The 22,847-nt window shown below is 45.6% G+C and overlaps 1 protein-coding gene across 9 annotated transcripts in view; it reads left to right on the top strand.

The window, feature by feature from the left end:
• The window catches only part of ARSG (arylsulfatase G), a 1,970,563-nt gene that overhangs the window by 1,665,188 nt on the left and 282,528 nt on the right, over positions 1-22,847 (top strand). For all 9 annotated transcript variants that reach the window (XM_085617295.1, XM_085617292.1, XM_085617290.1 and 6 more), the window contains one exon: positions 12,740-12,848. In XM_085617295.1, the coding sequence (XP_085473421.1) occupies positions 12,740-12,848 (109 nt within the window). The remainder of the gene's footprint in view (positions 1-12,739; positions 12,849-22,847) is intronic.

A 22,847-nucleotide genomic window follows, 5' to 3' on the forward strand; every position in this document is an offset into this window, starting at 1 on the left:
ATGACTAAAAAAAAAAAGACATAAGGAATGGAGAGATAAAGCATTGGCAGAGTAAACTTTTAGATCACCTGTGCACATGTGATCAGACAAAATGCCATCACTTACAGTGGAAGAGAGACAGTTGTTGAAGTGAGGTAACCTGTTACCCAATGCTGTAGGAAATGTGAAGACAGTCGAACAGATCATTGTGTGAGGAGAAAATATGTATAGTGCCTCTGTATGTATATATTTTTGTTTATGAATTTTTTCATTACATGAAGATGGTGACACGGTAGCCTGAAGCATTTTAGCTCTTAGTGTTTGCACTTGTATGGTAATATGAAACATAAAAAACAATTGACTTGAGTTTAACTCAAGGGAAAAAGCCAGGAGCTGTGTTTCCTTATATTTTTGGGACCAATGGGTCCAGGGTAGGTTTGGGGACAAGGCACATCCCACTGTGACGCTCAGAGTCAATTCAATTATTTATAAGCTGGTACCGTCCTGTAAATTGCTGCTAGCCGCTCAGCACTGCTTTCTGCACTATTTGGCAGTTTTTAGGTCGAGCATTCAAGACCTCTTTATATACTTTAGTATATACATATATGTGTATGTACTTTGTGGGCTCTGGAGATCAGCCCTGGGACTTGTCTGCTTCCGCTCAGGGACTTTTTTTCTGTTCAACTGCCTCTATTTAATTGTCTTGATAGAAAACAACCAGTAGAGGTCAGTAAAATACCAGAATTGTTTTCTGCTTGTTCAACTGCCTTTATTTAATTGTCTTGATAGAAAACGAGCAGTAGAGGTCAGTAAAATACCAGAATTGCTTTCTGCTGAGAGACTTTCTTTTTAAAAAATTTCTGGCAACTGCCTCTATTTAACTTTTTTGATAGAAAACGACCAGCAGCGGTCAGTAAAATTCCAGAATCACTTTAGCATGCTCTAGATTCCAGTCCATAGAAATTGTCTTCCACGAGCACCCGTAGACACTAATATTTTTTTCTAATCTTGTATTTTGAGTGATATGACCACGAAGGCCCTGATTTTATATTAAAAACAGAGCCTTGGACTATACCATTTCCCCGCTGAAAGGCAATATTTCTCTCCATGTGTTCCCATACCCGGCGTGTCACGCAGTTTGGTGCTTACTTTCCCTCCATGTTAAAGAGCAGTATATGTTTCAGCACCCAGGCTAATGTGCTGCATAGCTAAATACATATAAGGTCCCCAAGGCGAGACAGATTGCATTGCAAGTGCTTGTTTTAGGTTCCCACCTAGTGCCTCTGTGACTGCAAGAAGCGCTTTTCTGGTAGGTCTCAGGTAGTGCATGCTCTGCTGTGCTTCTGCAGCTCCAGGCAAGGTCGTTAACTGTTCTGTGCCGAACAGAGTGGGAAAGAGTCGCCCAGGTTTTCAAAAGTCTGTCTGAGGGTATTTGAATACCACACTTAGATAAGGTTTTTTGTGTTTTCTATTTACATTTTGTGTCTCTGAGATGTTTAGAGTACGAAAATAGTAATTAGAGGGACTGAGCATTGGATGTGAACAAGCATGGTCACAGTCGGAAGATCTGGCTTGCATCTTCTGGTGCAAGTCAGACTTATTGGCTTTGGAAGTGGATGGTTAGAAATAGTGAGACCTGTTGACTTTCGGGGGGGGGCACTCTTCCTCTGCTAAGGAAATCATCCGCGTGGTGTTTTTCTTCTATCTAGATGGAACGTATCCATTGTATGTGTGAAACGAATTCAAAGAAAAATCTGATCTAAAAACAGTTGATTCGAGACTCTCGGGTGTAGAAGTGGCTGAGTTCATTTGTTCCCTCTTTAACCCCTGCAATGTTTTGAATGCATCAGGCTCCTGAGGCTTGAGCCGGGAGCAAGTGGCACGCTATTGTTTGGTACTTCATCTTTGTTCATATCTCTATTAAGCCAGCGCGTCGTTTGTTTTTAAACTGACATTATAATTGAAAGTATGTGTTTTATAACTTACCTATGTCCATTTGTGCTTTGCGAGTGGTGTAGAGTTGCTGTGGGCGGTGGGCGAGGCCTGGGACTTTCACTTCCCCGGGACGGTCGGAGTAGCTCCGCCATCTTGGAAAGGGGGGAAGTTAGCTCGGTAGCTGCCCGGCCAGATCCTCCCAGAGGCCCATAAATGCAGGCACTGCCGCGACCGCGCAGCGGGTGCGCCGAAGACGCGCCTAAGGCATGCCCGTCTGCGCCTGTATGCGCCGGTCCGGCACAAGGCGCTGGCACCCCTGGTACTTACGCGCCCGATCCCATCAAGTACTCGCGGGAGGAACTCATTGTCCTGGCCTCTACCTGTCCTTCCTCTACCTGTCCTTCCTCACCCTGGCATTAGCATGAACATTCCTTTTATTGCAAATTCTGTTAGTTTGAACTGACTCAGGCCCAGAGGGTCCCTTGTTCATCAGGGTTTAAGGAGCTCAGACTCCTTATCCTCAACTGCCGCTCTTTGATAAAGCATCATGCAGAGGTCTTCGATATTTTACTTGATGAGTCTCCAGATGCTTTCTTCCTTACAGAGACCTGGCTCAACAAAGACGCCGTGGCAGTACCTTTCCTGGCTCTTCCGCCCGGTTATGTGTTGAAAACTCTGAATCGGGAGGGGGGGAGAGGGGGTGGGGTGGCAGTGGTAGTTAAGGAGGCATATAGTGTTAGCCTGGATAGAGAACCTATAGTGGGCTGTGAATTTGCCTCTTTTAAAATCAGGCTAACTCATAACTTCACATTGGCCGGTCTCCTGATCTATAGGCCTCCTGGGCCAGCAGGCGGCTTTAGGGAAGACCTCCTAAATAACATGGGTCACTTTGCCAGCAAGGCAGCCAATTTTACCATTTTGGGCGATCTCAACCTCCATTTTGAGAATGGAGAAAAAGCAGAGATCGTCTGTTTTCTGGCAGACCTAGAAGCCTTCCAATTGAGACAGCATGTGCCTGAAGCCACCCATGTAGCTGGCCATTTGCTGGATCCTGTTATTTCCAACCTTCCTCAGATCGTAATGCGTACTCCAATTCCACAGGCCTGGACCGACCATTTTTTGGTCTCCTTCTCCCTACAATTACAGACTAAGACAGACCCCATTTGCCCTACTAAAATTCTTAAACTCCCTTGGCACAGGTTTAACCCGGAGGTTCTCTCTATCTGGTTATCTAGCCATCAACCTCAGTTATCCTCGAATGCGGACGCAGCTAATCGGTGTTACCACGATTGGCTGACGGCCGGCCTGGATAACTGCATTCCAGCTAAATGGGGAAGGAAAGGTCGTGGGCCATCTAATCCATGGGTCGACAACGCCCTTTCCCTAGCCAAGAAGGGCTGCAAACAGCTGGAGCATGTTTGGAGATGCTCTTATGATGCAACAGCTAAACTCGAATATCAGATGGCCCTTAAGCAATACCATAAGGGTATCCGAAGACTATTTTTTCTTTGCTGGGCGACGTGAAGAATACAGGAGACAACAGGGTTTCTCCTGTTGCCTCCAATCATCAATGCAATGAGCTAGCCCAGCATTTTATCAATAAGGTGGAACAGATCTATCTGGGACTTCCGCAAGTAGCTTCCCTGCCTGTGGAAGTGGACCCGAAAGGGGGTGAGGCTGTGGAAGGTCGTAATCTGGTGGCATTTCCTCCATCTCGCCTTTGGAGTTTGCGGCTCTATGCTCAAAAATTAAATCAGGCTCCCCAGCAGACCCAGTGACTCACACTCGCTTCCATCAGCTCTATCCTTCCATTTCAGGTGTGTGTCTGGATGTGGTTTATCGGTCATTGTCAATGGCATCAGTCCCACGGGCTTGGAAACATGCTAAAGTCGTCCCCTTGTTGAAAAAACCTTCCCTAGACACTGCCGAACCGGGTAACAATCGACCTATCTCTCAGTTACCCTTCCTGGCCAAAGTGGCGGAGGCGCATGTGAATTCCATTCTGGCTAACTTTGTTGAGCAACATGCCATATTTGACTCTACGCAACATGGCTTCTCGCCCCGGCACAGTACCGAATCTGCGCTCCTGGCCGTGTCGGAAGCCATTAGGAGTAATCTAGACGTCGGGGACTCAGCGGCCTTGGTCCTCTTGGACTTAAGTGCCGCTTTTGATACGGTGTCCCATAAAATACTCCTGAAACGTCTGCAGGACATTGGGATCAGGGATTCAGCCCTGGCCTGGATTAAATCATTTCTATCGGAAAGATCTATCAGGTCTTGGCACCTCCCTTTTCCTCACAGGAGTTTGCTCTGCAGGGGGTACCACAGGGCTTCATATTGAGCCCACTATTATTCAATCTTTATGTTAGCCCGCTGGCGGAGCTGGCAAAGGGGAGGGGGCTGTCGTTGGTATCGTACGCTGACGATACCCAATTGGTGATAGCCTTCTCTAGGAAATGTACCATCAATCTAGACAATTCAAGGACGATCTGCTGGCTATCTCCGATTGGATGGCAGCTAATTGCCTACAGCTTAATTCCGGTAAATCGGAAATCCTGCTATTTGGGAAGGACAGGGAGCTGTGGACCGATCTTTACTGGCCGGACCGCCTAAAACCTGCCCCAGTCCCTAAGGATACCGTAAAAAATTTTGGGGTATGGTTTGACCGAGGATTGACCTTTGAGAAACAAACAAAAGCTGTCGCAGGGGTCTGTTTTGGACTCCTGCGGGGTCTAAAGAGGAGAGGTGTGGCTCACTGGTTAGAGGCGGCAGACCCGTAAGCAGAGAATCGGCCAGGGACCAGGGTTCAATTCCCGACGCGGCAGGGTCGTGGACCAGGGTCAAAACGGACTTGATAATTCTCGCCTCGGTACCTACTTTAACCAGGAACACACTCGGCAACGCTGGGCATTAAGCTTGCCTCATCTCTACAACGGCCCCCCACAGACGCCGGGGATGCCTGGTTTCACCTTGGAGATACCCAGAAAGGGACCATCTCACAGGGATAGCCAGGACGGGTTCCCCAGCGGTCTACAGTGCCGGGACGCCCCGTTGCTGGGGCAGCTGTGCGCTTTACAAGTCTACAACATTTACATTTACATTTAAAGGCGTTGCTCGGGTTTTTCCCCCTTCGGTGCGCCAGATTATCATCCAGGCATCTGTTTTATCTAGACTGGATTACGGCAACTGACTATATTTGGGAGCAACAAGGGCCAGCGTAAAGCACCTCCAGAGGGTCCAGAATGCAGCAGCACGGATTCTGGTCTCACTACCTAAGCACTGTTCAGTCGCCCAGGTGCTTCCCAAACTCCATTGACTGCCAGTAGATAAGCGGATACAATTTAAAGCATTGTGCATCTCACACAAGATCCTAGCAAAAAAGACTCCGCCGGGCCTTCTCCATTTGGTGGAGGCCTATGTACCTAAGCGCCCATTGCGCTCTGCTGATCAAGCTATGGTCTGCGCTCCTCGAGTATGGAGGGCTAGGGCAGGGGGACGTTCGTTCCGCTGCCTGGCGGCAAAACTGTGGAACTCACTTCCGACCTCTACTAGAACTATTTCTAATCACCTGGCTTTCCGCAGGGCCTTGAAGACATGGCTTTTTCCCATTGCTACCATTTAACTGCCTCGACTCTCTTAAGCTCTCGTTTCTGGTCCCCTGTACCGCTCTGGGACGCCTCGTTGCTGTGGCAGCCATGCGCATTATAAATTCGAAATAAAATAAAATAAATAAAAAATAAATTTAAAGAGAATGCATCACGTGTTTGTCCAGGGCCCTCTTTAATGCTCATAGAGGCATATTGAGATGAATCAGTGACTTTCTTTCTTCTTTGGAATGTGTTTATTGTCCATTGTAATATTTTTAGTGTTCCTCTTGTGTAGTTGTGGTGGTCCGTACAGTGTTAACATGAGCTGTCTAGAATTTCAATGGGGTGGCCGTGGGAGAGAGCTGCTGCAATGCAGACATCATGTACAGTGCAGTGATATATTTTCTCTGAAAGTGCCCATAGTCTGACGAGGAATAAGGGATGTGGTTACAGGCATTCTAAGCCTGAACGCCTCATGCTCTTAGTGAAGCATGGTGATGCCCAGGGCTGTCTCGTCCACAGGGTCCTCAACCACAAGAGCCACACGGTGCCCGAATCCACTGTTGTGCATATCATTGGTGCTTTTCCAAGGTACTGTTACCATTGCTACTTCCCCATGTCTATGCGATTTTCAAAGTGCGTATATTTTTATAGTGGTCTTCCTTTTCACTCTCCTAGTTATGTAGCTCAGCCCCTCATTGATGGGCCATGGAGTCCAATGAAGTGGCGGAAATTTAGCAGACAGCTAATGGGTCACAAGAGGGCCTTCCAAGTCACGTTTCTTATCAGTGCTGCATGACCCTGGTGTACCAGCCCTAGGGAGTAAGAGTAGTAAATGAATCACAGGTTGTTTTTCTTGGCTGACTTTCCTTCAGCCTGGTGTTTGGTGTGTTTAAATGTTCCATGGCCTTTAGTCTGATTTATTCTTTCTCTCCTGCAGCTCGTTCCGTTTTACGTGTAAATCTAGTTATAATCTGTTTCAATTTCCACCTGCTTTTAAGGTATTGTAGGAGTCCCCTGTTTTTTTGTACTCCCTAAGCCAATTTTGTCTGTGTCCTTGAGGTAGACCAGGCCTCATGATCACCTCATGCATGTCTAAAATACAAAAGAAAGTCATTGGTTTGAGGGTGGACATGGAGCTTTTTCTGTCACTTTACGTTGTAAGGCGTCTTCCGCTATATCAACGTTTAAATCTGAGACTTCCACATCATAAAAGTGGATTCAAACTAAGGCAAACTCAGCATTTCAGCCTTTTGAGAGCGATAGGGTGAGCACAAACGAATGAGGTTATGTCAAAATCTGTTGATTACAGTGCCTGAAACTCCTAAACTGAAGTATTAGAAACTAAATTAAAAAAACCTTTTTTATCGCAGTATTTAGGAGTCGAATCACCCCTTTTGAAGTATTCAAATTTCTTCATCCAAAGTGGCTTGCCAGAGTTGTGGCTTATACTAATGTATTCATTACTGAAGCCCTTGTTTAACTGTGCGATCACAGTTTACACCCTCATGGTTCACTGACCCTTGTGTCCTTCCTAGACCAATAAAAGGAACAACATGGAGCTGGGTAACAAATTTTAAACATCTTTGTCAGTGCCAAAGAATTGCTATGGCGGTGAATGAGTATTTTGGAACGTGCATTATGTTAAAGTATTGAATGTCTCCATTCTGATTTCCCTGACTCTACTGGTTACAGGTAGCGGTCTGTTGACCAGACTGTTTGTTACCAATAAACATAGACTGGGTTTTGGGCCAGCCCTTTGTCCAAGATTGGATGGCTTATTGTCTAGCTAGGCTGCCTCCTCTTGATTTGATGGTTTTCCCTTGTGTTTGTCCTTCCTAGGAGCATTAACATCTCACAATGTTTTGATTTGTTTATTTGTCCTTCCAAAGCTAATGCTGATTATATGCAGAGGTGTTTTTTATTCTCATCTGGGTACTCCATCCGGGTGCATGTGTTTTCTTGCTCTATCCCCATGTGCTGTTTCCCTCTTTACTTTGCCCTGTCCCCTCTTGCTCTCTGTGTTGCTTCTCTTTTCCTTTCCCCCGACTACATTGCTGCCTTAGTCTCCTCTCCTGTGCGTTTTTTTTAAATATGTCCCCATTACCCTCTACTCCTACCTCTTGTCACCCCCATTTTCATTCCCACACTCCTCCCACCTTTTTAAACAATTGTTTTGTGCAGGGTGGCGTGCCCTCATAAAATTGATTTTTTACACATTTCAAGATGCCCCCCCTGGAGTGCTCATGCATGGTGGCCATAAAGAAATGGGTTTGTACTATCCAATGCACCAATTTGTAATGGGTTTATTCAAACATTACAAATGCATACAAAGATTCCCATCGTGGATTATGTGCTTCCACAGCGGCTGCCTTTGAAGGGGCTTGTGCAAACGTTATAAACACCTTCAAAGATGTCTGTCATGAATGCATGTATCCAGCACATCCATCTTTAAATGGGTGTGTTCAAATATTACAAATGCATTCAAAGATGGACTCTTCTTTGGAGGCATTTTGTAATTCAAAAATGGCCACCACAGATTCATGTGCATCAGCAGCAGCTATCTTTCACAAAAAAGCCTTGATAAAGCTAATGGGTTTCACTGCTGAGACTTATTGGCTTTTGTTGTTAGACTGCCTCCCTTAGTATGCCATCTAATCGCATATTATTTCCTAAGCAGCAGGCATTTTTTTGTCTTGCTTTGCTCCTTGTAGTCTAGATTTAAGAAATCAACATTTACATTTTTAGGTCTACCGTTAACCAAAACCTTTTGATTCTACTAAAATTATATGTATTGTATACTTACATGTAGTGGCTTTCAGCCATCTCTCTTCATCGATTGGTCCATTTGCATTTTACTTCCACCCACTACAGCATACAGCCCACTTAAGTCACTGGTTAACTTCATTTTGAGTGACTTCATTTTTCTCTCTGACACAGAGCGCATCAACACACAAGATAGTTGCCTTCAGTGCTAGTGTTTTTGTTTTTACTTTATTATTACTTTAGTGTTGCCCTTTTATTTAACATCCAATGTGATTTCAGAATGCTTTTCATGCACATTCGATCTTTATCAACTCCCATCTCCTGTCAGTGCTGTTGTAAATTCATTTTGGGGTGTTTTTCTTTTCTGACTGCTGCTATTCCACACCATACAAGAATGATGTCAATTTCAAACTGTTCTGCATTAAGTTATCCTTCATTTTCCCCTTTTTTCTTTCTATCCTTCTTTCTTTCCCTCCTCTTCTCCTTTCTTTTCTTTTCTTTCTCCCTTACTTTTTCTTTTCTTCCTTTCTTTTTTTTCTTCTTTCATTCTCTTTCCTAGAGTCTTGCAGCCAATCCAGACTGGTTGACTTGTTAAGTAGCTCTCTTCAGTGCCAGGGAGTACAATAGTAAGGAGAATTTAATTGCGACCAAAAAACGTTTTTGCCTGTAGCAATTTTTTTTTTATTATTGCTGAGGGCTGGCCTGGTATATTTACAAGCAATAAAGTTTTGCTAAACTATGACAAAACAAGAATTGCCAGAAGGCCAGCGGCCAATTTCTAGACAATTTTGCTTTACCAATGCTTGTTTAAATCTATGGGTAAAATACCAACATTGCCACTATAAAGTTGTCGTTGAATTGTATTCAGCGTTCAAGTGCTTTTAAATTATTTTTCTTCTCACAAAAATGTTACAGTGCATTTTCAAAAATGTTTGAAAATATAAAAACCTCTCCCACTATAAACCTCCCCTTATGTTGTGGTTACTGTGGGCACCATGCCCCCCCCCCCACAACGTATACTCCTGGCTATGGCCATGTACTCAGCCTCTTTTTAGTTAGAATCGTCCTACATCGCTTGACCTATTTTGATATTGTACAGGAAGAGGAGGAGGAAGATTATAGGAAAATAATGTGGTCAAAACGGGATTTTAAGAAGGAAAGACAGAAATCAAGTTGGACCATACACCTTCATAAAGTAATAACTGGGTAAAGCGAGCCATTGATTCAAAGTAATTTGTTGTAACCTGTTTTGTATTTATCCGGTTACTTTCTCCGTAGCTGCTCAGCCAATATGAATGTGATGCATGGAATGGTGGTGTGAGAGTCTTGAATGGAATGTTGGGGTGCCTGGATGCTTGAGTGTGTCAGTTGGAGTATGGGCTGAGCAGCAGGCAGACTGCTCCTGGTGGTGCTGTATCTCTACAACTCAACTACTTGTAACGAAATTCAATAAATCTAGTTAAAATTACATCCTGGCTGCAGACCTGATGACTACAGATTTTTGTCGACAAGGATGGGATTCGAACCCATGCGTGCATGGTATGGTTCTGGTTTAATTTTCCTATCAGCTCCAAGTATATTTATCGTGGCCACTGATGGTGTTGACTCAGCCTCCACGGTGTTTTGGACATGTTTTGTTCAACAGTCCTACATCGGCATTTTACATCCGTGAAAGTTACAGTACCACGCATGTAATGTATGGTTATTTGTTACTTGCGCTTTGAGTCTACAAGTAATGGTGTGGAACTCACATTATAGTTAAGCTTGTTACTGGCAGCTGGAGCTGGACATCATTGATCTCTTATCTTTTGCTTTTACATGAGACCTATTTAGGCTAATGACAGTTTAGCTGCGATTCACATGCTTTCAAAACCATGGCACGAGTCAAGTGATGCACTTGCGCACTTACCTTCAGCGTGGGTGGTCGCGTGGAGTCTCTTCAGCAACGTCTTCCCACGAAGATCCTGGAATTTTCATTTGGCACGATCCTTTCACCGCGTCAGTATTGCTGCGCTGGAGTGCCTGGCGCACGCACGCGACTTAAGCCACCCTGCGCTGGCGTGTCAGCGTGCTGCCATCTTGAGGTTGGCAACCCGCATTGGTGGATTTATCAGCTTCAACTTTCCAGTGGTAAAACTTCTTTTCCTTGTTCATTTCAAACTTAACTCATCCAAATGCGCAGCTGTGATCTCTATTCTCCATGGATTTCAGTGGGAAATGGGACACTGTACCACAAGGACTTTGTGTTTTTATGCCGGCGTGGTCATCATCTATGGGAAAATCGGAGCGTGTCTTCTCTCATGCTATTTCCCGGTGACACGCACACCCTGTCGTCGGTAAGAGATTCTCCAGCATGTGGCACAGTGTAGCAGTGACAGGCACACCAGAGACATTGACTGTCTGTCATTTTAAATGAGATTCAGTGGATACTCTGCTGTCTCTAAATGGGGGTTTTGGCAATATTTCACAAAGGTTTTGCCGATATTCTCTACAACATGTTTTTCTTTCCTAATGCCATGTACAGCTTATGTTGTTTACTTTTGTTGACACTATTAAGTTGTTTTTTTGTTTAGGTCAAACATGTTGCAGGGCCGCACTTTGTGTATTCTGGGTCTTTACGACTCTATGTTCTAAATGCCTGCTTGGTAGTACGTTTTTACTGTTTACAACATTTAGGGTGGTATGTGTTTTATTGTAGTCCCATTCAACACAGTTGATGGTTTTTAGTCCCTTTCAACGTAATCTTCACAGTTCATAGTGTAGTCACATGGTGCTTCACATTTTGTTTGCTGCAGTGGGTGTTAGTCCAATGTACACAGTTGGTAGTGGTTGTTAGTCCCATCTACGCCGTTTGTAGTGGGTATTAGCCCCATCCACGCAGTTTGTAGTGGGTGTTAGTCCCATATACGCAGTTTGTAGTGGGAGTTAGTCCCATCTACGCAGTTTGTAGTGGGAGTTAGTCCCATCTATGCAGTTTGTAGTGGGTGTTAATCTCATCTAAGCAGTTCTAATGGATATAAGTCCCATCTACACAGTTCTAATGGGTATGAGTCCTGTGTGTTTTGTTGTTCTGTGCACATTTCCAACCTCCACACAGGGGTTCTAATGGGTATGAGTCCCATGTGTTCTGCTGTTCTGTGCACGTTTCTAACCTCCTCTCAGGGGTTCTAATGTGTATGAGTCCCATGTGTTCTATTGTTCTGTTCACTTTTCTAACCTTCATATAGAGGTTCTACTGAGTACGAGTCCCATGTGTATAATTGTTTGTGCACTTTTGTGCACACTTGTGGTTGTCTGCCTTTATTCCTCTCTGGCTGTCTGGTTAGCAGTCAACATTGTTTTTTTTTATTCTCCTTGTCTATTTTCTTCAGTTTATGTTGATTGAAGATGCTCCATGTTTCTGGTCCATTTTTTCACCTCTATTTTGGGGAAAGTCAGTTCGGGTGTCCATCGCCCATTTCTTATGTTTCTTTAAAAAGATTATAGGAGAATGATGGGTGGGTAATATATATTTTATGTATATTTGTCTTTGCATCTCCTCTTCATTGTTTATTTTTCTTGCATGTACTCATTCTATATCTCTTGTATATTCTCTCTGAATTTACTTTCCATTTCTCTTGTACTTTGGTCTTAACCTTTTATTTAATTTTCTCTTGTACTTACTCTTGCATATCTCCAACGCATTTTCTTCCTTGTTCACGCTTAATTTTTCTTGGCATATTTGCTTTGATCCCTTCACGTTTGGGTTCACTTTCTTCTTGCTTTTTCTCATCTTTTTCCATTTTTCTATTCCTTGGGGTTCTCCTTGTTTGAACCTTTTTTTTCTTTGTTGTTTCCATTTTTTTGTTTTGTGGAAGAAGGGAAGGTGTGGTGTAACCTGTATTGTATCTATCTGGTTACTTTCTCCCTAGCTGCTCAGCCAGTGTGAATGTGAAGCATGGAATGTTGGTGTGATGGTCGTGAAAGGAATGTTGTGGTGCCTGGATGCTTCAGTGTGTCAGTTGGAGAATGGGCAGAGCAGCAGGCAGACTGCTCCTGGTGAGGCTGTAGCTCTACAACTCAACTACTTGTAACTGAACTCAATAAATCTACTTAAAATTACATCCTGGCTGCGAACCTCATCACTACATAATTGAAAATACTGGAGCGTACTGTAGCAATATGTTCCCTGAGCACATTGTCTCCTACTAAACTCTACTGCATTGAAATATAGTGAGAGCACGGAAAGTGATGGATGGAATGCGTGAACTATATTCTGCCACTGGTCTACTTTGGGCCACTAGATTTTTCGAGCTCGCCCACGCAAGTTCAGACGTGGTCAATATGTGCACATATAAGTTCTGGCTCCACGTCACTAAGGGCAGTATAGACCGAAGTGCTAGGTCACGTGTTTTTTCTTACTAAATAAACAGTACGGTGCATAAGTATATATTTGGCCTGTAGTGTAATCATTTCACTCTCTGCCTGTGTAGGTGGCAGCTCTGCGAAGAGAACGACCTGGGAAGGTGGCCACCGAGTCCCTGCTGTTGCTTACTGGCCTGACAGAATCCCAGCTAATGTCACGAGCTCCGCGTTATTGAGGTACGTGCATCATTCATCACAGTCATTCCTTTGCATACTTGAGATGTTTTCATCTACGGTTAAGAGTTACATATTAACCATAACATACCTTGGATGTTTTTACTCACTGGCAGCCGCAGTACTGATATGACTCTGTGCAGTACTTTGATGCATATGTATCCTCGTGAGCATCTTCGTGCGTCTATGTGGCACGCGGATGCTCTGTGATGTGTTAAATGGCGCTTCGTGATCTGTAGTGTCCAGGCAGCGTTTAGTCGGTTGCTTGGATTGCTTCGCAGGCCTCGTTCCACTCTACGCCACTTAAAACATGACAGAGCATCCTCGTGCTACATAGACGCACGAGGATGCTCACGAGAACTCACATACATCGCAATTCTGCACTCTACTTTCTAGGAAACATTTCATCTGCTGACTCGCTAAAAGAACTGTACTTGGAACTGGATCCCCCGGTACAAGGTGTGGTTTCTGCGGCCTTAATCCACACTCATGCTTCCCTGGCGGAACAGAGCAGGCGTGTTAAACCCGCTTTGCCCCTGCACCCCTACCCTCCCACGCGACCTCTTGTTTCACTTGAAAACTAAAGCGAACGTCGAGTCAGGCATCCAACACAAGGCACCTCCCTGTCACCATCTCTCTCGCTCTCTTGTGGCCCTCTTGGCACGAGGTGTTCCTTTCAGTTGCCTCGACCAATCATCTGCGTTTCAGCTCCTCGAGGTGTTGTCCCCACTCTGCCCTCATAGGTGACCTGGACATCAGAGATCATTATTCTGTCTAATTAAAATAAGAGAACCTAGTGGATAGCTAAACATCCTGTCACAAGGTGTGCATCTCTGTGTCCACCATCTATTGAACAAGATACGTCTGAATTAAGGGTGTAATGAAAAATGCATATCAATGGGCAAGCGTGGCTGGTCTGGAATTGGGTTGGGTAGGTTCCAAAGAGAGAGAGCTCACCGTCGAGGGGAGCCATTCATAGCTCGCCTCTTCCTGGGCCCCAACCCTCCTGGAACTCAGAATGCCGACAGATCGAGGTCGTAGCAAGGGTCTCAAGTCAAGGCCGCTGGTGCAACCAAAGTTGCAAACGCCGGCCCAAGCCCTGGTTGGATAGAAAAATATAGCAACAACCAGGGTTTATTGGGCTTCTTCGGGGCTCTGGGGCCATTGCTACTGCACCTGCTGCACATTTCACAGCGACGCCCCTGTTATCGAGGAAACCCCTGTAAATCGCACCGTATTGGCCCCCCGAACCGACCTGACCCTTTCACGACTGGTGAGTGTAGGAGGGATGCTTTCATACCACTCTGAATGCACTCCAGAGCTCAACCTCATTATACAGATTCTTTAAATGACAATCGTGTAAGCTGTAGAATACACTCATATACAGCTCCAAAGAGTTCATGAATCACGTCTACTGATCTGCAGCCCTATTTCCTGACCCCGATGGGATCTTCTGGGGTGAAATGTTCACGAATTTTCCCCAAAACACAAACATTAGGTCGATAAACCCCGAGCATTGGAGATTTGCAGTCACCAGGCCTGCTACCATTGCCCTGCGGATGCAGTTTGAGGCCAGTTGTGCCTGGACACTTGCATGCACATCCAGGGTGGGCCTCCTTAGCAGAAAGAAAACAACAGAGAAACGTGCGTGCACTAAATTATAAACACTCACTAATGCTTTTCACAGCTTGGTGGGATTGCCAGTAGAATGGCTCAGTGAGTTAAACACTCTCCGCTGATTGGCATATCATTAGCTCGAATTCATATAAAGCCAGACCTAGTCTTCGATCCTTCCAAGGTCAGTCCATTGAGTGCCATCACATTTGATCATAGTATCACCTGTTACTTCCAGTGCTTTGATATGGTAGATGTGCACCATGAAGCGCTATGTAAAAACAAGTTACTACACTCTGTCAGTATCCTGGGGCGGTTGTGGCCTCTAGTGCAAGGCCCCTGGTACTGTACCCCCACTTCTCCGTACTGTGCGGAGGGAGGAAGATTCGGTTGATGCCAATCTGAATGTTGCTTTAGTGTCTGCCTCCCTTTGATGCTTTGCTGTCTCCACCAGATACATGCTTGCTAGGAAGGCTGGGGAGAAGAGAGGGCGAGGAGCGGCGGCCTCCTTTCACCCCTGGTACGAACCAGCTCAGTGAGTGAGGAACGCGCTCCATATTTCTTTTGCCTTCCCCCTGCAGCGCCGCCATGGACTTGTTCCTTTGAACAATGGGAGCATCGCCAATTTCAACACTTGAGGCTCTCTGTCCTTTGCACACCACACAGTGCTCCTCCACACTGGCCCGCAGTCCTAGCCCATGCAGCTGCTGGGCCTGGCAAGTGGGAGTTGCAGCTTCCATTTCAGCCAGGTTCACTAAATTACTGGGGAGGCCTACTTTGAATCTAAATTGTAGATAAGAAAAGAGTGTGGCAGTCTTATCCACTTGTGAAATGTGTGCTCCCACCCCCTTGCACGTTCAGCGCTCACTCTGCCTTTACACTGCCCTCTCTGCTTCCTGCCAGTTGTGCTCAGCAGTGGCTGATGATCTGTGAAAGTGGTAGGGTTTAGTAGTTGCCCTTAATTCCAGTGAGTGAAAGAAGCGAGTAAGCCAGACGATTTCTAGGCTGGTTAGGGAGTTCTCTAGAGGGAATTTTGTGAAAAAATTGTCTTTTTTTAAAGCACAATTTCACATACATTTTCTAAAAAGCCATAGAGACTTAAAGGGCTTGCGTGAAATTTTCCAGTATTTAAAGTTTTTCCAGGAAAGCCGCCTCTTCACAGGAGTTGGACCCATTTTATCAAAGTTTGCTATGGGTTCACCCCATTTGTCATGGAATTCCTCCAGTAAGCCAGGGCCACCACGTTTAGGTTTGGCTACCATACGGTGTAGGCTGTCTCTTTGCAAAAAGACCTACTGTGGGTTTTTAGCCGGCCAATTCCTTATAATTGGTTGACTTTGTCGCTCTCATTTGCTTGCTTATTATTCGTTTGCTTGTGTGGGCTTTCCTTTTTAGGGTAGGAGGACCTTTAGCCGTCGCTCTGCTCTTTTTGTAAGCACATACTCGTGCTTGTGGCGGCATTCACCTTGCAGGAGTGAGCAGAGGCGTACCCACAAGCACCAGTATGTGCTTTCAAAAAGCGCCGACTGTGCTCGCACACACGCACAACTCCCGGGCCAGCAAACACACAATTGCAGTGCGAGCAGTGTGTTTTGCTTTTATTGTGACAAGCATGCGTGTGCTTTAAAATAGCAGCATTAGTTATTCACTCGTACACGGCTATCATTTACTTTGTGTTTTGCTTTTACTGTGACAGTTTTCTCATCACCTCTTCCCTCGTGCTCTATCTTGCTTTCTTTTTTGTATTATTCATTTGCTTTTACCTTTTCTCACTATTTGTCACCACGTCCACCACCACTACCACGTCCACCACCACTACCACGTCCACCACCACCATCACTTCCACCACCACCACCCCTTCCACCACCACCACCATGTCCACCACCACCACATCCACCACCACCACGTCCACCACCACGTTCACCCCCACGTCCACCACCAACACGTCTACCACCACCACCAACACGTCCACCACTGCCACACCCACCACCACTATGTCCACCGCCACCACGTCCACCACCACCACGTCCACCACCACGTCCACCACCACCACCATGTCCACCACCACGTCCTTCCACCACGTCACCACCACATCCATCACAACCACGTCCACCACCACCACGTCCACCACCACCACGTCCTCCACCACCATCACGTCCTCCACCACCACCATGTTCACCACCATGTCCACTACCACCACGTGCACCACCACCACGACCACCATGTCCACCACCACCATGTCCACCAACACCACCACGTCCACTACTTCCACCACCAACACATCCACCACCACATCCACCACCACCACCACGTCCACCACCACATCCATGTTCACCACCACATCCAACACCCTGTCCACCACCTCCACATCCACCACGTTCACCACCACCACGTCTACCACCACCATGTCCACCTCCACCATGTCCACCTTCACCGTGTCCTCCACCACGTCCTCCACCACCACCATGTCCTCCACCAAGTCCAACACCACCACATCCACCACGTCCACCACCACGTCCACCACCACCATGCCCACCACCACGTCCACCACCACGTCCACCACCAAGCCCACCACCACGTCCACCGCCACCTCGTCCACCACCACCACGTCCACCACCACCACGTCCACCACACCACCATGTCCACCACCACCACAATATCCACCACCATCACCATGTCCACCACCAGCACGTCCTCCACCACCACGTCCTCCACCACCACGTCCTCCACCACCACCTCCACTACCACATCCACCACCAGCACGTCCACCACCACATCCACCACCACCACTACCACGTTCACCACCCAACGTCCACCACATTCACCAACACGTGCACCACGTCCACCACCACCACTTCCACCACCAACACGTCCACCACCAACACCACATCCACCACGTCCACCACCAACACCACATCCACCGCGTCCACCACCACCACGTCCACCACCACCACATCCACCACCACCACATCCTCCACCACCACATCTTTCACCACCACGTCCATCACCACCACGTCCACCACCATGTCTACCACCACCATGTCCACCACCACCACCATGTCCACCACCACCCCGTCCACCACCACCACGTCCACCACCACCATGTCCACCACCACCACATCCACCACCACATCCACCACCACCACGTCCACCACCACCATGTCCACCACCACCACCAGCACGTCCACCACCACCAGTACGTCCACCACGTCCACCACCACCACGTCCACCACCACGTCCACCACCACCACGTCCAACAGATCCACATCCACCACCACCACGTCCACCTCCAACACCACCTCCACCACGTCCACCACCACGTCATCCACCACCTCCGCATCCACCAACACGTCGTCCACCACTGCCATGCCCACCACCGCCATGCCCACCGCCATGTCCACCACCACCACATCCACCATCGCCACATCCACCACCATGTCCACAACCACCACGTCCACCACCATGTCCACCACCACCACATCCACCACCAGGTCCACCACGTCCACCACTACCACATCCACCACCATGTCCACCACGTCCACCACCACCACCACCACCGCGTCCACCACCATCACATCCACCACCACCGCGTCCACCACCACCACGTCCACCATCACCACCACCAGGTCCACACCTACCACGTCCACCTCCACGATGTCCACCACCGTGTCCACCAACAACACGTCCACCACCGCCATGTCCACCCCGCCACGTCCACCACCCCCACGTACACCACCACCACGTCCACCACCATGTCCACCACCACCATGTCAACACTTGTAAGGTCCCAAAGGCGAGACCTATTGGCTATGCCAATGCTTGTTCTTTTTGTTCTTGTCCCTCCCCTAGAGTATGGCCTCATTACTTTTGTCCTTTCACTGCTTACATTTCAGGACAACTTTTTTTCTTTTTGGTTAAGCAATCCATGAGAGTGCATGTGTTTTCCTGCTATCTCCTTTGTGTATTTCTCTTCCCCCATCTGCGGCAATCCATGTTGCTCTCATGTCCGTGTGTTTCTACCCATCCCCCTCCATGTTGTGCTCTCCATAGTGTGCTTCTCCCTCATTACTTTCTTGCCAATGTGCTTCTAGCCTCTTTCTGCCCTTGCTACACATTGCCCGCTCTCACATGTGTTGTGTACTTCTTCCCCCACATTACGTATAGCTTCTACCCTCCATACTGCTTCCCCCCACCCATGTACTTGGTTCCCTCCACGGCACCCTTCATATTACTTCCACCGCCAGGCCATCCATGCTGTTTTGCCCACCTAAACCCACCATGTTATTTCCTACTACCCATGTCATCTGTGTTGCTTCCCCCCAACCATTCTGTGTTGCTTCACACAACTCAGATCAGTAAATAAGAAGAAAACAAATCTATAATATTTTGTAGGCGTGCGCAAGTGTGCTGTGCACACCTACAAATGGCACGGTGACGTCATAGCACTTTTTTTATGGAGTTCCGCTTTAGCCATGCGGTACCCAACACACTGGATACAAAATCAGTTTAGCTTACATGTACAATGTTTATGTAGCATTCGCCATCTATTTTCTTTCTGGTCAGTCACACCGTATATACAGATTGAAAATTGCCCATATGTAAAATCTTGTACTCATAGGGGGTTAACAAGTAATACTTGTGGTTGATTTTCCAAATTAAGGATTATAGGACAGCAAAAATCCACCTGTTTGTCGCTTTCACAAATAAGGATATGTAATTTGTTCTTAAATTATTTTTGTTGTTGTGAGTTTCTGTAAAAGGTGTAATCTGCATTTTAGTCTTTTTTTTAGAAAGTGTGACACAAAATATACTTTTCAAATTAAAATGTGTTTTATGTTCTGGGTTCCACGGTTTATGCTTTACCCTCAACTTTAAACATTTTCTTGGTTTCCATTCTCTCTGCTCTTTCACTATAATGTTTTTTTACCATACAATTTCTGTGTTGATGCAGCATGCCAACGCCCAGGTATTTTTGAAGAACAGTACTAGGGAGCTCAAATAGTTCATATGTAAATACTTTTGCTAGGTTATCTTTTTTTATTGTATGTACAACAAATCTAGTTGTCTCTAGGTGCTTTGATATAGTTTGATTTTGATTTATAGCTGATGCAGAGGACCAAATCCCAAACATCAACTCGTACCAAAACACTTTAATTACCGTAACTGCTATCATAGCACATTTTTTTAACGACATGCCAGGCCACACTACTGCAAACAGGACCACAAAGAGTGGATCCAATGTCTCAAGCTGCAGAACCATTGGGGCTGGTTACTGAAAGAAATACCTACAACATGAACACAATGAAGTGTGAGATATTTGCACCTTGTTGTCATCAACCTACTAGAAACGTCTTCACCTTGCATGATACAATCTGTAGTCCCCCATTCCTAAAATCAATCAAACATGCAGTGCTCAGTAATCCAAACAATTCTAAAGGTCCCCATGTCTCTAGGGAATGCAGACAATACCCACTTCCCACTGTCTTTGGAGACTGATCACCCCCATCTTGTGCCAAATGGGCCCCACTTTGCTTTTTTAATTAATACTGTGACGCATACTTTGAGCATGTGACTACTAGAATGGGTGAGGTTCAAACAAAGGAAAAGCAAATTCTTTGTCAGTAGGGTAACAACCAGGTGGGCATACAATTTTTTCCGGAGAAAAGAAGCCAGGTATGGGAATCTAGCATTATCTTAGCAGCAGTCATGGGGTTCGCCTGATTATACTGCCTCTCAGCAGTACTTAATATACCACTTTCTCACATGCAGGAAATGTAATTTATTTCTACAGTTTTGTGCCCCCCTTCTGCATACTACCCCAAAAAAGCCTCTTCTCTTTTCCTCAACTCCTGCATGAAAATTTGACCTTGGCTTTAATCTTCCATTTATTAACTCTGCTTTTTTATTTAGAATGACCCTTTCCTCCCTATCCATCATTGACATGCATCTTCTCTCTGAGCACAGCCTAATGCAATGTTTTGCCTTAATTTCTATTATTGTATTTCTGTAAATTCTCCACACCTCATCAAAAAGATCACAGCCTTACCTTAGAAAGCCGTACCCTGGCAACTGGTCAACTCCTAACTGTTTCTCCAGCTGATCTATTATTCACACCAACCATCTGCATAAACTCACGTACCCCGCCACTAATTATCATACCAAAATTCTAATCATTTAATCTACCATAAAGATACTGGTGTAAATGATGGAATGGTTTTCCATGAGAGCACAAGCCTAATCCTAGTAACCAACAATCCCCCAAAACCATTGGGCTTACAATTAATCTTTGATACCGGAACAGTGTGCTGCCTGCCATAAGGCGCTTCAGCGTCTTGCCAGGGTAGTAAACACTATATAAATGCAATTACAATACAATTATACCCTAGCAGGGATAATATAATCATCGGGCATTGCAGCCACTTGAAGTAATTACTACACTTAGGAACAATATAGTTAGTTACATTGTCTTAACACCATTTATTCATAGATAAATACATAATAATGAAAAGGGGTGTAGTTTACCTGTTTTTTTCTGCACCTAGCCTCATCCTTTTGATTGTGTAATTAGGTTGAATGCGTGCACCATACTGTGGAAAATTGGGACAGAAGAACTGTTAATCGTTGTTTTGATGGGTGGCATTGTAATGTGATGTATGCTGGATGTGGTCCGATTTGAGAGTGCAATGACCCCATACCACCAACATGAGGGATTAAACAAGGGTGTTTCTTGGCCTTCCTGGTAATGTTACGTGTAAATTCGCCAGAGAAAAGCCTACATCCTTTGATTCTCTGAGGGTGTGGTGAAGGTACATTCCTCGCTTAATGTATGTCGACGATGTAATGTATATTCTATGGCTGTGTTTGCTTTATGCTGCAATAAGATTTAAAAGTTAGCCTTACTAAATGGTTAGTGATGTCATTCAGACCACACAATTTAAAAAGTAATATATCACATACTAATATTAAACAAATGGACAAAGTCAAGTCCTTCCATTTTCTATGAGTTGGCGATAATTCAGATGGCATGATTCACATGAGACAAATTATGGGCCATGCGAATGGTGCAGTTTTCAGATTAGGTCAGAAATTTGGAGAAAAATCAGTAGCTTAAATGTGTAAGGCCTTACATGGCAAGAACTGTTACAGTCGTTGAGTATGAAAGAGGTTTTCGGGCTACATCGATTCACAACTGATTCAACTAGATGAACATTAGTTTGCTATATTGTTCATTGGGATACATTGATTGCTATCTTTCAGATAGCACTAATGCCTTTGAAATCATGGGTTCCATTGTCACTGAGTGAGTGCACAAGCCTTCGTAAAGATTATGATAGGTGTAAGAAATTGGAGTATCAGTTGAGGTGGGTAAGTACCCACCAAAGGTAATAACCACAATCCTTTTTAGGGTGAAACACTAAAGCCACTAAATTAACTAGAGCTCAACCCGTGGTAGCTATGCCACAGAGCAGACAGGCTTAACTTAGAGGCAATGTGTACCTTATTTATTCAGTACTAAAACAGTAAGAATTTTGAAATACAAAACAATAAAAATCCCCAAACAAATCTGACAGAGTAAAATGTAATAAACAAAATGAAATCACAATTACAAACATCCAAAAAGGGGGCCTAAAGATATGCTTTTTAAAAGTTTTAAGTAGGAATAGCACCAAGGAGCATAAAGTGCCAGTGATAGTCAATGGTCGTGGTAGATCAGGGTCTAGGCACAATTTCACGCTGACCGAGATTGAGTGTGGGTCGGATACACTAACCAGGTTCGTCCTGGACAAAAGAATTCACCCTCTGACTTTATTCCTTTAGGTCTCAATCCACCAATGAGTATACTTCCAAAGCCCCCATGGACCTCAGGGGAGGCGCTTAGAGGTTCCCTGCCTGTTAGGAAGTAGTCAAACAGGTGGCTGCAGGTCCAGTTACCATTGGTCATCTGGACAGTTGCAGAAAAAGCTTGTTGTGTCTCTGTAGCTTTATCAGGAAGTCAGCCTTATGATCCTTGGAGTCCATTTCTTTGCCCTGGGTACAAGAGGGAGAGCAGATCATGTATTCTAGGCTCTTCTTGGGCCTCAGATAGCAGGTTCAGTCTGCTTCTGACCTTCCACTAGTCCAGGAGTGTTCTGAAGTGTGTGCCTGGAGATGCCATATTTATGCTTGGTATGTTTTACTGGGTGGGAATGAATCCTAGGGACACCGTAACCTATGGGCTCAAGGTTACGGGGAGAACCCTACCCACTCTGGACATTTTCAAAATGGCAGACGTTTGCAAGGAGTGCCCTATTGTAATCCTAGTTCGTTCTCACATCAAACACTGAAATCCACTGGAGAACTCCCCAGGGACCAGGGACTGGCAACACTAGTTACTATTCATAAGCCTGG

This window comes from Triturus cristatus, chromosome 7, assembly GCF_964204655.1.
Source record: "Triturus cristatus chromosome 7, aTriCri1.1, whole genome shotgun sequence".
In the NCBI taxonomy this organism is placed as follows: Eukaryota; Metazoa; Chordata; class Amphibia; order Caudata; family Salamandridae; genus Triturus; species Triturus cristatus.